The sequence below is a fragment of the Protopterus annectens genome, chromosome 5.part0, assembly GCF_019279795.1.
Source record: "Protopterus annectens isolate FY-2018-M chromosome 5.part0, PAN1.0, whole genome shotgun sequence".
NCBI classification, from domain to species: domain Eukaryota; kingdom Metazoa; phylum Chordata; order Ceratodontiformes; family Protopteridae; genus Protopterus; species Protopterus annectens.
The window spans coordinates 498065922-498083179 of NC_056735.1; the positions used below are offsets into that span (position 1 = coordinate 498065922).

Below are 17258 nucleotides of genomic sequence, written 5' to 3' on the forward strand. Positions count from 1 at the left end.
AAACCATGCTGGGTGTGGGATAGAAGATTATGTAAAAGGAGGTGATCCATGAGTTGAGTGTGTACTACTCTTTCAAGGACTTTAGACAGGGGTGAAAGAATGGCAATGGGGTGGTAGCTTGTAAGTTCGCAAGAAATTCCTCCTTTGTGCAGGGGTAAAATGTGAGAGATTTTCCAAATAGTGGGAACGTAAGCTTCAATTATTGATCTAGTTATGAGAATGGCTTACTGGATAGGAGATAGCTTTTGCTGCAATTTGTAGAAATTCTGGGGGGAGGTTATCCACTGCTACAGTGGTGGGTTTTAGCTTTTTCAGTAGTTTTTTGATGTAACTGGTGGAGACAGGATGTAATTTGAATTGACTGATGGAGTTTTGTGGGAGTAAGTTATAATCATGTTGGGGGGGGAGGGGACTGGTGTTAGTGTGGTTACCGACTGTTTGGATGGATTTGGTAAAGAAAGTGTTGAATTGGCTAGCTACACTTTCATGGTTATCAGCTGTTTTGGAGTGGGAGTAGTAACTTTACCTGGGTGTAATAAATTATTTATTGTAGCCCAGAAATCTGAGGGTTTTTGTGATGCTTGGTTTGGATATTTTGGTAGAATTTGGATTTATCTGTTTTAATTAGTTTTTTGGTTTTATTTCAAAGTTCAAGGAAATGTTTAGAGGTACTGGTTTTGTAATTATGGTACTGTGACTAGGCTTTATCTCTGGCTTTGAGTAGGGATCTGGTTTCTTTGGTTAACCAGGGTGCGTAACTGGCTTTGACTCTAATGTTTCTAGGTGGAGCGTGAATGTGGAGAATATCAAGAACGGTGTTGTTAAGAGAGAATTGCTTCATCTAGATGCATTTGTTTAAGATGCTCCCAATGGCAATTTTGTAGGGCTAAGATACAGTTGTTAGGATTAAAATTATTTTTATTCCTGACGGTTCGGAAGATGGTTTGTTGTGCTGGATGGTTGCGTACTCTAAGGAGAAAGGTTGGGGAATGGTCACTCAGGTTGTCAGATAAACAACCTGAGTGGGATGATAAGTGGAATGCGTTAACTAGAATCCAGTCAAGTATAGAGTTGCATTTAGAGGTATTGTCTGTTCGGGTGGGAGTTGTTATAGTTTGGGCAAATCCATACAGATTAATGTAGGTTGTGGAGGAGCAGCAAAGTAGCCAGTCAGTATTAAAATCCGCCATGATGATGGTCTCTTGGAGAAAGGATGAGGAACACCACTGTAGTAAGTTTTCAAGTAAGGCAATGTTATTTCATGGTGGTATGTATCCACCTATAATGTTAAGGTGCTTGTTGGAGTTTATAGTTAATTTAGTTAGAATTAATTCAGCATTTGCCATGTCTGGGATACAGGGGTCAAGTAGGCGAACAGAGAAGTGGTCTTTGTATACGATAGCTACACCTCCACCTTTTTTGTTTATTCTGTCTTTACGTAAGACATTGTAGCCTGGGGGTGTGATTTAGTTACTATTAATATTTGGTTTTAGCCAGGTTTCTGTTATTGTGACTATATCAGGGGAATAGTGGGATAGTAATGCATGGAGATTGTGACTTTTTTGACTATGCTCCTTACATTTATGCTGAACAAAAGTAGGGATGATTTGGATCTTTGGTGGATATGGGCAAGGTTCAGTTGTGATGGGTTAGGTGGGGTATACTGGGTGGAGGTGGGACCAGGATTGAGATGAATATCGCCTGAAAGGTTTTGATAGAGCTTGGAGAGCTTGTTTAGGAGTTTAGTGAATCTTAACATAGCTGGAGAATATTAGTTGTGGGAGGTACTTGAGTGTGTGGTAGTCATTGGTAGTGGTGTGGAAGAGGGCAGGAGACATTACATACTGTTGAGAATCATTAGGGGTTTGATATGTGGCGGTATGTCTGGGTGGAGCCATTGCTAGATGAAGAGGGTGTCATACTGGGATAGAGTATAAAATAAGAGTAACAAGGAGCTGGACATAAGAAGGAGTAGAGTAAGTCTTAAACTTATCATGGTAAAGAGGGTCTATAGGTGTAATACTATGAATGTTGGATTAGGACTAGTGCAAAGAGTGTAGGTGGTATGCCTGTGTACTCCTCCTCCCTTCCCAGTAGCCCCTTGGTACTATAATCTACCATTTTTCCTTTGCCCCAAGTATTCTTCTGAATAACCATCTTGAAAACCTTTCTTTATCAAATTTGCATGTTCATTTCTTTCCAAATGTGTCTCCTGTAGCACAGCTATTTACACTCTACATTTTAATACAATTCACTACCCTTTCTTTTCTGTATTGGTTTGTAAGACCATTGACATTTAAAGATGTTGCAGAAAGCATCACTGCCTTAAAAAGCTGTTATTTCTACCTTTTATGTATAACAGCTTTTTTGTTAAATGTCTAGTTCCAGCTTTTGTGTTGCATGTATACACTGTTTGGCAGATTGATCTTTTATATAGTTGTTTCTTATCATATCCATTTGAGCCTATGCCATATCTTACAAAACATTTTGTTTCATTGAAAGACCTCAAACAAAAAAAAAAAAAACACCCAATAACCCCTAAAACCTATTAACGTAATAATGCACAAAACTATGCATATCTTCAAATACTGAAGTTCCAAAGTGACTGCTACACTCACCGACTTGAGTTTACCAAAAAGAAAGGTTATCCATGCGTAATGCATGGTGCAGCCTGTGCTTCTCCTAAGTGTCAGGTTTTATCTTATCTTTAAAGCTCTCTCAGCTGGGAAAACACGTGAATGCTTTCAGAGAATATTACCTCCTAGCCATTTCTCTCTATCAGATTGTCTTCTAGAGACATGAAAAACAGATGCAAAATTGCTAAGAATACACTTATTTACTAGAAAAAAAAACCTTATAACATTCATTATTCTTTTTCATTTACTTCCTTTCTCTTATTACTTGTTATTAGATCAACCTGGGGCATTAATCCAGTCATTCCCCTATGCAAGGATGAGAAAAAGAAAGCTAATTGTTCTTTTGTCATGCTCTTTTAACCAGATTTTTTGATATTGCAATGCCTATATTTCTTAAAACTAAATAAGTAAAAAGAAAGAACAGAGAAATAAAAATAAAAACAAAAATAGGAGCACCTAGTAATATCAGTATCCCCATTACATTTAAAAATAACAGAACACTTTACTTTATAGCATGCAAAACTCACACACTATTAAAATGGTACCATTAAGAAAAAAATAGTTTTACTTAGAGTTCACTTCCCCCTCCTCTTCTCCCCTCCTAAGTATTTTCTGAACATTAATGACATGAAGTACAGTATATGCTTTAGAGTCACCAACAAGTTTGATAAAGTCCAGAAAAGTCCAGTATTTCCAGATTTATTTTTTCTGTCATGTTTCACAAATATAATCACTGCTTTGTAATCCCATATTTGTCAATTTTCAAGTTACTGGTTTTACTCCTGATCATCTCCATCTCCCAAATCCTGTCTCTGCTTCATTTCCAGTGTACTCTCAATTCTTCTAGTCGACTCATGTTTTTTTTCCTTTTCGCAAGCATTTTCCATTGGAACATTGGAAAACATTTCACTGACACAGTCTTTCTGTGTTCTTTATCACCAGAAGAACAAAAAGCAACATTTACTTCTGTTTCACAGCTCACTTTTTGTTGGACAAACTTTTGTATTTCCTTCTTTATCATGTACTTCATAAAAACTTATTTTGTCCCTCCATGGAAAAAAAATTGAAGACAGCTGGCTACAGCAGTTTAAATCTCACACCAGCTTCTCAACATTCCCTGAATGGTGGGACAAATTTACTCCTCTTCTGCTTGTTGTACAATGAGTGAGTAGTCACTCTCCACAAACACTGTGCTGTCTCCCGCTTTTAGTACTTTGTCCTTCTGCCACAGTTTTGTCACAATCAACTTCTTCTGCTGGTAAGATTGCTTCTTTACTATTAAAGGCCTAGGTTGCTTTCTCCTAGCCAGGTTTGGAACATACACATGATGGGCCCTTTTAATTAACAATTCCTGTTGTGGAAAGCCAGTCCAGTTGTTTATATGTGCTTTCATAAAATGAACACAGTCTGCTCCTTCCAGCTTCTCTGGTACAGCAGAAAATCTCGGACTTTCCCTATGTGCTCTGTCCTCTAATTCAATTTATTTAAAACAACTCTTCTTGTACAGTCTCATATTCAGCCATCCTTTTCTTCATTTCAACCTCTGAGTTTTGCAATTTTATCACCTCATCTGAATATCTGTTAACCACTAAGCCATCACAGCAGTGAAGATCTGTTTAAAGCTTCTTCCATTTTTTCCAGCTTTTTGTTGTTTGAATTGATATACTCCATCAGTGTTTCATTTATTTTAATCAGGTCTGTGTGCAGTTGTCTTAATTATTTATGTATTTGACATTTGTTGACTGGGAATGTCTGACTTAGCTTGGCCCTTTTTCAGCAGAGGCCCAGGGAGAAAAGCTCCAGAAAGTAAAACATACACCATAAAAATGTATACAAGCAGTACAGTATAACATGCATTATAATGCTTGGATTCACACTTGTAGCTTGAGAGTTTAGAAGGTGTTACTGGCAATAAAACAATATGTTAAAGTAATTCATATATACTTTCCTTTAGGTTACTGGAAGTCATGTCTGAAGCTTGCACTTCCTTTTGCCGTACATCTGCAATGCTTTTCCAAGTCACTGTTTTTTTTTCCCTCACCATTTGTAGCTGATTTTCCTTCAGGTCCTCTGTATTTCTTTTTTTCCTGGTATAAAGGCAGTGCACTTACTAGGCATTTACTGAAATTTGCCCAAAAGTATAGGTCCACTGGCTTTCTCTGCTAAGTTTTTGTATTCACACTGGGAGAGCTAGGATTTCTAGAATTAAGCTGTTACTCAATGTGCAGCTATCTTGGAGGTCGCTTTTATCTGCCAGATTCCATTCAAGAAGGCTGTTAACTACAGTCTCCACAGGACCAGACTTAACCTCTCCATCTGCAAGCTTGACAGACTATCTCTGCCATTGCAGTACATACAGTACACTACCAGACAACATCTCAACCAGAAATGGATCCAAAATGACAATGGGAAGTTACCAAGTACAATGGTCAAATTTCCTCTAGTATGTATAAATATCACCTTTGGTCTAGCCTGAGAATGGGCCATAGGTCTACTCAGAGCCATTCAACCAACAAAAAAATACATATAAATACATACATACGTACACAAAAAAATAAATAAATGCACTATACAAAAAAAGCACAGTTGAATGACGTACTTTATATTAACCACAAAGTTGTTTAAGTATACTTATCATCCGCGGTGGTAGTGTTGTTGCCTCACAGAAAGAGGTTCTGCTGTTCGATTCTCGGCTAGAGTGCGGGGAGTGCCTGAGTCTGCATGTCCTCCCCGCGGTTGGGTGGGCATTCGAAAGACATGCGCAAATGGGCGTGCCTTAGTTGAAGGTTGAACATCGAGCTGGCACCTCGGTGTTCATGAAAATCTACTGCCAATCATTAGCGGACCGGAGTTCCGCTGTGGCGACCCCTAACCAGGAAAAGCCGAAAGACAAACAACAACAACCATAACAGCAAACGTTTGCATAACGGGCCCTTACTGCAAGAAATTCAAACTAAATGTGGAAATAGCCAAAGGTAAATATTAGTTCCCCACCATGAAATTTACCAGGATTAACATGCTTCTAAGGGTGCACAGCTGTAATCACTTGCCACTGACCCAAAGGAGGATGCAATCATATAAGAATGTACTACATATTCCGCTCTGTTTCTTTCTTTCCTAACATCCAGAAAACAGCCTTGCTTCCAAGGAATGTTTAAGAAACCATGAAAGACTAAATCAAACTAAGAAATTGAAAACTAAGCCAAATTTGCTTACCTAAATTTGATCAAAGCACTACAGCCTTCTGCTCCACTAACACATTAAAGAGGAAAACAAGGAAACAACAACAGGCAATGGTCTCGGACACTGCAATATAACATAAATCACAGAAAAATCTGTAAAGCATGTGGTTGGTAAATAAATAATCACATAACTACAAAAAAGACTACAAGGCAATAATGTGTAGGACCAAGGGGATACAGGAAGGGAACCTGATCTACAACAGTGATTCTATTATTCAAAACTGAATGTTATAGTAAATATACTCACAAAACTATACTATGTTCATTACATGAATGACTGCTGAGACCGATTCATAAAAAGAATGGAGAGTACCAAATAATGTTCCATCAGATGCTAGAAATGAGTGAATAGTCTATGGCAAGCCCTACAGAACAGCCAAAACTTCACCACCTCTCCTTTAACTGTGTACCAAGTTTACAGCAATTAAAGAATAGATTTTGTCTACCGAATATGTTAAACTTCTTTGAAAGGGTTAAAGAGGCTGTAGATGGTGGCCATGCAGTACACACAGCATATCTTGATCTCACTAAGACCTTCAACACCATTCCAATCCAGTATCATACAGAAACTAAACTCTTCAAAAATCAACCTACATGTGGTAAAGATAGAAAGTAAACTAGCTGAAAGACAGAACCCATACAGTACGAGTTGCATATTCCTCACCAGAAAATAAGAAAGTAATCAGTTGTTTCCCCTCAGGACTCAGTGATGGAACCTCTCCTTTTCGGCATTTACTTCTTAGATCTCCAAACAGAGAGCCAAGTCCTCTGGCTAACAAAGTTTGCAGACGACTGTAAACCGAGTGTTACTGTTAAGTCACCGCCTAATACCCAAACCCTCCAGAATGAACTCTCCCTAGTGAAAACTCCTGGTGTAGGAAAAATGAGCTCAAACTAAATGCTAAAAAGTGTAGTATCATAACTTTTGACAAACAACCTCTCTCCGGAATAAACAATACATCTAGACCTAGGAACTTGAGTTGATAACTCTTCCTCTTTGGACCATCACAAGACCATAGTTATCAGGAAGCCCTTTAAATTACTACAGTTAATTGCCAAATGAATATAATCCAGGTCTAAAAAGGTACTCACTCCCTTATACTCAACAATTATCAGATCAGTTATCAAGTACAATGGCCCCTTGGGATATATCTTAATAAACATGCCAAACAATTAGAAAGACCTCAGAGGTTCCAAAGCAAAAATATCACAAGCCAAATGACCCTCTGTGCTACCAAGAAAAGCTGGAGGTTCCATACTTTTATTTAGTGTGATACAGATTTTTCAGGGAAGATTTCAGTCTTACTTGCAGTGCCAATAGAGACTCAGATGTCCTAGACCTCCTGTACCTCTGCTAGCCCAATAAATGGATATTGATTTATTTATTTACTTTTGCTGACTAGGATAGCCCAACTAGGCAAGAAATTACAGATGTGCAAGTAAAACTTATCATAATAGTAGATGTTCGAATGGTCACTGCTGCAGTAACTTCAGCTATATGGGGTTACATCGTGCCAAGTATACAACAAGCTGGCCAGCTTCCAAAGCTTCAGGGCACCTTCCATGAACCCAAACTGTCAGGAAGCTCTAGCTGACCTGATAAAAGACATGTTTGGGTGCGAAGCCCTTCAGAGCTTTCCTGCCTGGAGAGAGAGATGGAGGCTGAGCCCTGAAAGGACAATAATAAGAACAACAAGTATAAATTTCCACACCCTGACATAAAAAAACAAAGGGGTTGGAAGGAGGGAGTGGCTACTGCAGGAATGATGATTCAAACAACTACTGTCACGATAAGTTTAACTTCCACAACTGCACTGTGTTCATTATACTGATCATAGCCTTAGCTATATGGGTATATTACCTTATCTAACTATATTTTGGAGGTGGAAAGAAAGAGAAGAGTCCAGCAGCCCCTGGAGTATGGTCCTAGCAAAGCTTGATCTGGACCTAGAGAAGTAATCTGTCATACAGTGCTTTGTGAAACTATGTACAGAGAACAGAGTAGCAACTTCTAAAATATTTCTAGAATCCAACATTTTCCAAAAAGCTATAGATGAAGCCAAGGGCCTGGTACAGTGAGTCTTGTTTGTTCCTGGAAAAGTTTTCTTGTGGCGAGTATAACCAAAGGTAACTGTCTTAGACAACCATTTGAAAATAGTCTGTTTGGACACAGGTTGTCTCTCTTTGAATCAATTGTTCATTACTTGTGAAGTTAAAGATATGAAAAATTTAGTTCTGTCAAGAGAGTACCAAGTTGTCTGAAAACAACCAAGGTATAGGGTATCCTTTCACCCTTATTTTGGGGTTCCAGAAAGAAAATGGGTTGATGGACAGTTTGGCTTGAAGCAAACCTGAATACTACTTTAGGCATAAAATAAAGATTAGTTCTCAAAGACACCCTGTCCCTATGAGAAATGAGATAGGGTTGTCTCATCACAAGAGCTTGCAACTCAGACACCCTTCTTGCAAAGGTCAGAGCAATCAGTAAAATAGTTTTCCATGTTAAGAACCTCAAGTCAGCTAATTGGTTCAAATGAAGCAAGTGTTAGCTTCTCAAACACAGAATAAAGATTCCAAGAAAGGGCCGCCAGTTTTCAAGACATATGCAAAATTCATTTCAAGAACATTTTAACATGAGACTTCATTGAAGGAGCAGGATCCATGGGCAGACATGCTGAAATGGCCGATATATGAAACTTGATCGAGGAGCAAGAAAGGCCACAATATAGGTTCATAGGAGACTACTAGGCTAATGGCTTAAGGGTCCTTACCCGATTTTACCAAATACATGGCCCCTAGGGTAAGAGGATGGCATGGATTTGTATCCATGCACTGTGTACCTTAGAGATTGCCCCTGTCCATAAGGGACATAGGCACTACACCAGCCGTGAATATGCGATTCTCATCCATTGATCCAAACTACATTTTAAGAACGCTAGGGAACTGCTCTGCTTTATGTGAATAGGAAGCCTGTGCCAAAGAAGGTGCAATCTCTGAGACACATATCTGTCTCAACAGCATGTTTTGTTTGAGTCGCTGGCTATGTTTAGATCTCTAGACTGGATAACCCTTGTACTGACTTGTGAATGTGTAGCAGCTCTATCAGGGCTAGATTTGTGACTGCCTTATAGGTGAGGCATAGGTCACTCCTTAATAGTCGTTAGGAGAGTTAAACATAAGATTGTAACTCACACAAATATTGATGAACCAGAGAAAAAGATGCCCTGAATGGGTGCTGGTTATGTTGTTGGCACCAATTAGAAAACCTTTTTGATTTGTTAATATATGATTTTCTAGTAGCAGGCTTTCTTGCCTCCATTAGTACCTTCTGCACATCCTCAGTAAACAGGTGCCTAAAAAGAATTAAGACCCTATTATCCAGGCAGTCAGAGAAAGTTGATTGATGATTACGTGCATCAAACACCCCTGTTCTCAGAGTAGATCCAGTCTGTGAAGAAACCTGTGGTAACAGCCCAGGGCCATTTTCAAAAGAAGGGAGAACTATGGCTGCCAAGACCACAGTGATCTTGGGGGATTCCTTCTGAATTTTCAGAAGTACCCTGGATATTAGTGGAAATCGGAAAAGCACAGAGGAATACTCTTGTTCAAGGAAAAGAAGAGAAAAGGCATCTGTCTTCCAGGCCTTGATGCATGGAGTCCTGGAAAACAATTTTGTCAGTTGACTGTTTAGAGATGAGGTAAGATGCCTACTTGAGGAACCCTTCCCATAGATGGATCTAATCTTGGAAGAGCCCTAATCTAGTTTCCATTCGTGAGGGTCTGCCCTGGTTCTGCTCAGCCTGTCTGCCATACAACTTCGCTCTGATGGAATGTAGGATCCCTGTAGAGTGAGATTCTGCTGTGAAGCTATATTCCACACTAACATGGCTAATCTGCAGAGGGGGTATGAACTAGTTCCCCCTTGCTTGTTGATGTACCACATGACTGTGGTACTGTCTGTAACCACTTGAAGAGATCCTGGGGACCAAAGATGGTTCAGAGTGTTGCGTGTCCTAATCAGGGCAAACATCTCCTTAATATTTATGTGCTTGTGCCTGTCCTTGGTGTCGCTTATACCCTGTACTCTTATCCCTCCTAAAACTGCTCCCCAGGCAAAGTCCGAAGCTTCTGTGGTGACTCAATGCTTTGGAGCAGGGAGAGAGAAGGGGGAACCTGGATTTAAGAATATTTGCTGCCATCTCCACCAAAAGATTTCTCTTCTGACAAACTCAAGCACTGGGATTTGAAAAGATAAAGAGTGATGATGCTGGGACCACAAATATTTCAGATATCACTGTATCTTTCTCATGTGGAGTCAAGTGGTATCATGAGAATTATAGAAGCCATGAGATGCAAAATCTTGAGGTATTCCTTCACAGTAACCAAACTTTGAGTGGAAAACCATAGAAATAGATCTAGACATAGGTCTAATTTTTTCCTGTGGTTGAAAAGCTCTTTGAACTGAGGTGTCTAGTTTACATCCCAAGACCACAATTCTATGTGAAGGAGTAAAGACTTTTGAATGTTCTCTTGGAATCCCAGCTTGTGTAAGAAATCTTTCACCCAAGAGAGAGAGATTCCTGACACTTTGAAAAAGACTCTGCAAAGATAGGCAAGTCATCTAAATATGGAAAAATGAAGAAACCTTGTAACCTGCAAAGAGCTATAACTGGAGCTACATACGTTGTGAGCACTCTTGATGCAGTGGATAGTCCAAAGGGTAAGGTAAAGAACTGATAATGTGATCTAGACACACAAAACCTTAATAAAAGATGAAGTCTGAATGAATAGGGTTGTTGACGATAAGCATCTTTTTAAGCCTAGTGTTACCAGGAAACTTAAGAGGAAGAAAATGGTAACAGGTTGTGAGGTGACATCATTTTGAATTTGGGCACTGTCACCAACAGGTACAGGAAAGAATGATTAAGAACTGGTCTCCAAGTGTTTTCTTTCTTTGGCACTAAGAATATCCTTGAATAAAAACCCTTCCCCACCTGGGAAGAAGGAACTGGTTCCATCACTCCTTGGGACAGCATGAGATGAAAAACTGATGGACACAAAAAGAAGTGGAGTTTCTGACCACTGTCATCCGTAACCTTGATGAATGATCTCCAGAAACCATTTGTCTGAATCTGTCTGTTGCCAAACAGGAACATGGACATTCAGACTTTCTAGATGAAAAAAGGGGCCAGTGTGGGATGGGGTCACAAGATCTCCTGACTAATCATTTAAACTTGTTGGACTGTCCTTAGTGTTTGGAGATTTGAAGCTTCTTTTTGGAACCCCCTTGCCATTTCTTCCTAAATGTTTGTTTACCTGTATTTTTGCTGAAACTGTTTATTCTGCTTTTGCCAAAACTGAATGAGGAGTTAGAGAATCACTTACAAACTTTGGAAAAGAAGGGCTAAAAAATCTTACAGATTCCCTGGATTAGCTTACACCTTTCATCACACTTTTTAATCACCTCTGTAGCAGAGAGGTCAAAAACTGAATCTCTATCCAAAGTGGAATTTAAAATCAAATTTTTAGCATTATCTGTAAGGTTCTGAGAATGTAGCCATTCAAACCTCCTCAAAACAATACCAGTGCCTATAACCCTGAAGAATTAGAAACAGAATCATACACACGCTGTAAACAATGAGTAGTGACCTGTGCAATATAAGAAACAAAATTATTTAAAGTAGATGTTTCCTCACAAGATGAAACTAAAGATAAAACATTCCTCTTACTTTCACAGTTAGAACAAACTTTGAACATATGAGACTGACAATTCAAAATTCCGAAAATCAAAGTTATAGAAGTATACACATTTCCCCCATCCTTATCAACAATCTTCACATCCTTATCAGAAAGACCAAGACTGGAATTAACTTAAGTGTTTAGCAGCACTCAGATCAACTAAAGCTACAATTGCTGAGTCAGATTTGGGAATAATGTATAAAAACTTAAAAGACTAAGGAACATTATACATCCTATCTGCCTTTTTCAGGGCAGCTGGCTGACTATCGGGAAAACTGCAGGCAACAGCACACACACACACACACACACACACACACACACACACACACACACACACACACACACACACACACACTCTAAATTAGACAGAATGAAATTCCTTCTGTAATAAATCATAGTATTTTCTGATGTACTGAGAAACCTCATTGTTTGCCACTGAAAATACTTGCATATTCTAGCAACAGCCTCAGAGAAGCAGAACCCTCCACAGGGAGCATCAAAAACAGAGTTCTCCTCCTGAGTCAAAAATCAGAAATCTGAGAAGAAAACTCTGTCTACTCATCTTCTTATTCAGATTCAGAGTCTTTAATCTCTTCAGGAAAAGAGGTATCCCTCTTTCTTTTACAAGAAGGATCAACAGCCTGAATTAAACCTGAGCCAGACCCAGTAACCTACTCCTGTATAAGGAAATTTGAGGAGTAGTAGACACATGCTTAGTTATTGTTTCTTTCTAACAGGAAAAATGAGTCCAGCCGTTGTTACTAATGGAAGATGTAGCTTCCCCAGGGATGGACACCACATTCTGACATGACAGAGAAGCCCTTTCTGTTCTCTCTCCCAGGACTGACAAGAGTGGCTCTCCCAAGCCCACTGAAGGGACCCCAACAGCCACAGAGGGCATGACTAACCCTAAGTCCATAGTGGCAGCATGTGCTACACTAGAGGGATCTGGGGTACAAGATGAGTAGTCTAAGGTAACAACAAATGGCCACAGCAGAATCACCCAATTCTGGTTGAGGCAAATTGCTAGCCTGTTGTGGTGTCAAAGGCTGCTTGCTTAACTTTTTCATTTTGTGGCTGAAAGAAGGACCAACCTTAGGACTAGTAGCTTGTTCAATAGACAAACCACAAATGGTGCCTGTTCTCACGGAAGACAAGCAGCAAATGACAGTAAAAACTACAAATGTTTAAAATCATTTTTTTCACAGAAAAACACAGTAAAAATCACTTTAAAACACTTTGCCAGCCCCCCTCCAAAAAAGGCAAAATAAACATTTCTCCACAGAAAATAAAAGAGCCCTCTTGTTTAAAAAAATGATACAGTCTTGTGACAGTCCATTAAAACACAAAACTCTTAGCTTTAAAATAACTTTCCTGAAGAAAAACTGATAACTTTCCTGAAGAAAAACTGATAAAACACAAACGATATTTAGAAAATGGAAAGTTTTTTCCCCAAAGGGCTGCCAAGCAAACAAATGGCACAAAGCCAACCATCAATCCTCAAAAGCCTTTGAGGAGCATACTCTTCATTGGCAGTAAAGCTCTGAAGGGCTTGGCTCCCAAACTTGTCTTTTAGTCAGCTCAGCTTGAGCTGCATGACAGTTTACGTGTGTGGAAGGTGCCCTGAAGTTTTGGAAACTGGCCAGATGTTACAGCCTTGGCAGGATATAATCCATAAATCTAAGGCTACTGAAGCAGTGATCAATATGATGACCATGTTTACGTAATTATGGAATCTTATTTTAAAAGTCTCTCAAACATCACTGCAGTGTTTAGCAGAATATGGCATCAACCCTAGAAACTTGAGAAAATCACTAGTTGTAATAGATTTGACTTTGACAATTATCTGCGACTCTTTGTCTGAAAGGAGAGAAAAAAAACAGGTTTGTGAATCAAGAATGGGTCCTAAAAACATTGATCTGTGATGACAACGATTGAATCTGTCTAATTTTTATCAAGAATAATGTCCAAATCAGAGGATGAAAATGACTGTAGCTTTGGGATGACAAAGTCACTTCTTTGATTGATAGTTGTTCAGACATAGAAAAATCTGTATCATTCATCATGTCAAATTGTTTACAGCAAGGCATTATCTAAATGTTCTGGGCTTAAAAGAAAGGCCAAACAGCAAGGTAGTAAACAAACTGGAATTCCACATACAAAAAACATTGTCTATTGTTTATTTAGTGAATGCCTTTGTTATCCATCTTGCATATCTAGAGTGATCAATAAGGGAATTCAGCATCAAAAGAGATTCTGGTACTTTTGACCACTACGCTAAGAAACACAGTTTGCACAGTCAACATTTTTAACTTTATTTGTTCTCGTAAACTAGTTGAAGTGTGAAAAATCTAAAAACTGCCTGTACTACTAACAAGCTTTTTTTGAAATACCTTGATTAGAAACCTTTTTTCTTGTTTAGAAAAGGAACTATTTAAACTGTTTACTTCTGAATTGTATGTTGCTCTACTTGAACAGCCAGATATAACTAACATTTGAGACGTCTGAAATACACCCCTGAAAGCATACTTACTTGGAAGGGAATGGCAGAAAAATAGGTTGGTAGATAGATTAGATGACAGCTGAAGAAGTGAAGAAGGTTTCAGAGAAACAATGGGTGATGAAGAAGGGGAAGAGGATGCATAAAAGAAGCACTATGTTTCTGGTTTTGAGGTGTGAAGGGTCTGTATGACCTCAAACACAATTGATGCCTAAAGATTTTCCCATACTACCTTCATTCAAATGGTCATTTTCCCAATTTGTCTATAAAGATATCATCTAATTTGCTTCCTGTTCCAGTACAAAGGCTATGCAAGACTTGACTAGAAAAATCCTTGAGAACGGATGATACTTCTGTTTTATGTTGAGGCCATCTTCACTTTCTTTTCTTAACTAACTTTGGTAAATGTTTCCCAAATGAAGGGCCCAAAGAAATAAGAAAGGCTCTAAGGGTGTTCTAGGGAATTTGTTTTTCCATCAAGTGGGAAATGCTGAGTGCACAACCAAACTTGTCTCCAAATGACACAGCCACTGGCTGCAACCCATTAACAGGTAACATCATCTTCCACAAGTATCTTTTATCTTTCAAAGCAATAGCAAATGCAGAACAACTCGTGTCCTCAATTTGCATTACAATCTCCCCCAGTATTGTAGTACATAAATTCGGTATTAATTGAGGTATGTACTCACCTCCCCCATACATAAATCATCATACCTGCTCTCCTTAGTTGTAGTTGACACATTCAAAGCTTTCATCTTTCTCAGTTCTTTAAAAACATATAGATCAATGGTAGCAGTGGCAGCCACAGGGTTTCTGCATAAGTTCTTATTCTACACCAGCATCCCACAAAATATGTCCATTTCCTAATAGCAGGTAATTGTGAAATTGGGCTCAAAAGAAAATCTTCTAAACATCCAAAAAAAGGGATGTAAAGAGATATAGCCAACAGTCTGGACAACACAGACTTCAGCAGCTGGATATCACTTTTGGAAACTGCAACTCCTTAGCTCTGTCCTTGTAGTGAGCACAAAGGTAGACTTTTTTTTCAATGGAGACAGGACAGAATGCAACAATTCACTATATCTGCATCAAAACTGAAATGACAGACAATATGATTAAAACAGTCAAGAGAAGATACTGTTTCTTGTTTTCTTCTTCTTCAGAAGTGCACAGGGGAAAGGTAGAAAACATTTTTCCCTACAAACAGGTTCAACTAAAGGTACCACAAATGCAGATCTTCCTATATGTGCAAAAACTTGAGTTTCTCCTCTTAAAATGTTTACTTATTTATAATTTCTAACCCTGTGGTTAGGCTGGTCCAGTGGGACCTTTCCAGACATGACTAAGGCCAACAACAAAAATCAGTATCTGGCTTAATTGTGCATAGTAAACACAATAGGTCAGTCCTGCAATCAGTACAATGTACAGCACGGTGTTTGGAAGCAGTAGAAGGAAATTTTGTTTAGTTCAAAAGCTATGAAAAGTGAAGTTATTAAATGACAAGGGTTCATGCAATTAAAATGTCCCAAGACATGCTTAAAGGCATAGGTTTGCTAGACTGCAATTAGATGTACATCATGTGAGTTATACAAAAAAAGAAAAACAGTCTTATCTATACAGGCACTCATATCAACCAAGCTGACATAACTTGCATTTAAATACAAATTAATACTTCTTCTTACATCTGTTCAAAAAGCACTCAAATGCTCAAAGGCATTGACAGATATATTAATATACTACAGATGTGTGCATGCAACTATTTAAAAAATGAACTGAAAAGTAATCTTTTTTCCTTATAGTCTGTATTTTCTAAGCAGTATCAGTGTTACTATTGGGAAATAAACCTGAAGCAGGTATACTGGGCCACAGTGTTCAAGAGGAATTTACACTCAGTTTTTCAATTACTGATTAGATGAGTATTTCACATGTCTATTAGAACTATCTTAACTAAAAACGGACCAGGAATCATTCAAACTATACTACTGATGTCAATCACACAGATTGTAAAGAACACAATAGTAAATTTCACAGTTTTTCAGTTTTAATACAAAGCACCTAATGGTACCTTTCAGAATTTTTCAGTTTTAATATGAGTTACTTTTACTTTAGGACTGCTCACTTCAGTCATGTCTGATAGATAATCAAAATCCTCCTAATACCAAAAGGGACAGCAGTGATCCTCTAAACTAACAACAAAGCTGCTGACACATTTTATATGTCAAAACAAATCTTAGAAAATACACTAAGTCATGACTAGAGGCAATAACATATTAGATACACTGTGTCAATGCAAAAAATCTTCATATATATATATATATATATATATATATATATATATATATATGTGTGTGTGTGTATGTATAAGTATATGTATGTATGTATCAAAATAAAACTCAAAAGGCATTAATTTTGATGCTGGGAATAAAAACAACTGCACACAAACTGATAATTTTAGTGCTTTCATTCCATAAATATCCTGGAACTTCAGAAACAAGAGTTATATATATATACACACACACACACACACACAAATGTGCATATATAAACATATGTGCATATGCATACATATGTATAAACACACACACACACACACACACACACACACACACACACACACACACACACACACACACACACAGAAATTTTAAATTCAGATTCTACTTATCTTTAACCATACAGTTAACAGCTTTGTCACTTTTTACTGCTCTTATACTCACCAGTTATGATTGCTGTATGTTCATCTCCACAAGAAACCGAGATTAGCTTGTTATTCTTAAACCAGAACTTGCTTGGAACATTGTCAGCAAACTTGCTTTTCCCAAAAGTAAAAACAGCTCCAGAGGCTTTAAATGAAGTAAGAAAAATGTCAGCCACTGAAAGCAGTTGGATTTGCAGTAATCACAGCAAAACTATTCAACAGTTACATAATCCTGCAAAAAGGAATCAAATGTTATAATGGCAGAAGCTGCACCTAAACCGCCATTTACTGATTAAAAGGAAACAGTGTATGGACAGCAATGAGACTGTGGCAATTGTGTTCATTATAATAACTGTAACACTTGGTAGCAGTAACATCACAAATAAAAAATGGGTGATGCAATAACAATAAGGACTTAGGGGAAATCAAATGCTTCTACAGTC

General features: G+C 38.2%; 1 protein-coding gene across 1 annotated transcript in view; it reads right to left on the reverse strand.

Moving 5' to 3' along the window:
• Positions 1 to 17006, reverse strand: part of LOC122802170 (X-linked retinitis pigmentosa GTPase regulator-like) — a gene marked incomplete at its 5' end in the record, with an annotated part of 1226514 nt that extends 1209508 nt beyond the window's left edge. Inside the window, one exon of the mRNA XM_044071841.1 lies at positions 16835 to 17006. Within this exon, the coding sequence (XP_043927776.1) occupies positions 16835 to 17006 (172 nt within the window). The remainder of the gene's footprint in view (positions 1 to 16834) is intronic.
• Between the last annotated feature and the right edge of the window lie 252 nt (positions 17007 to 17258).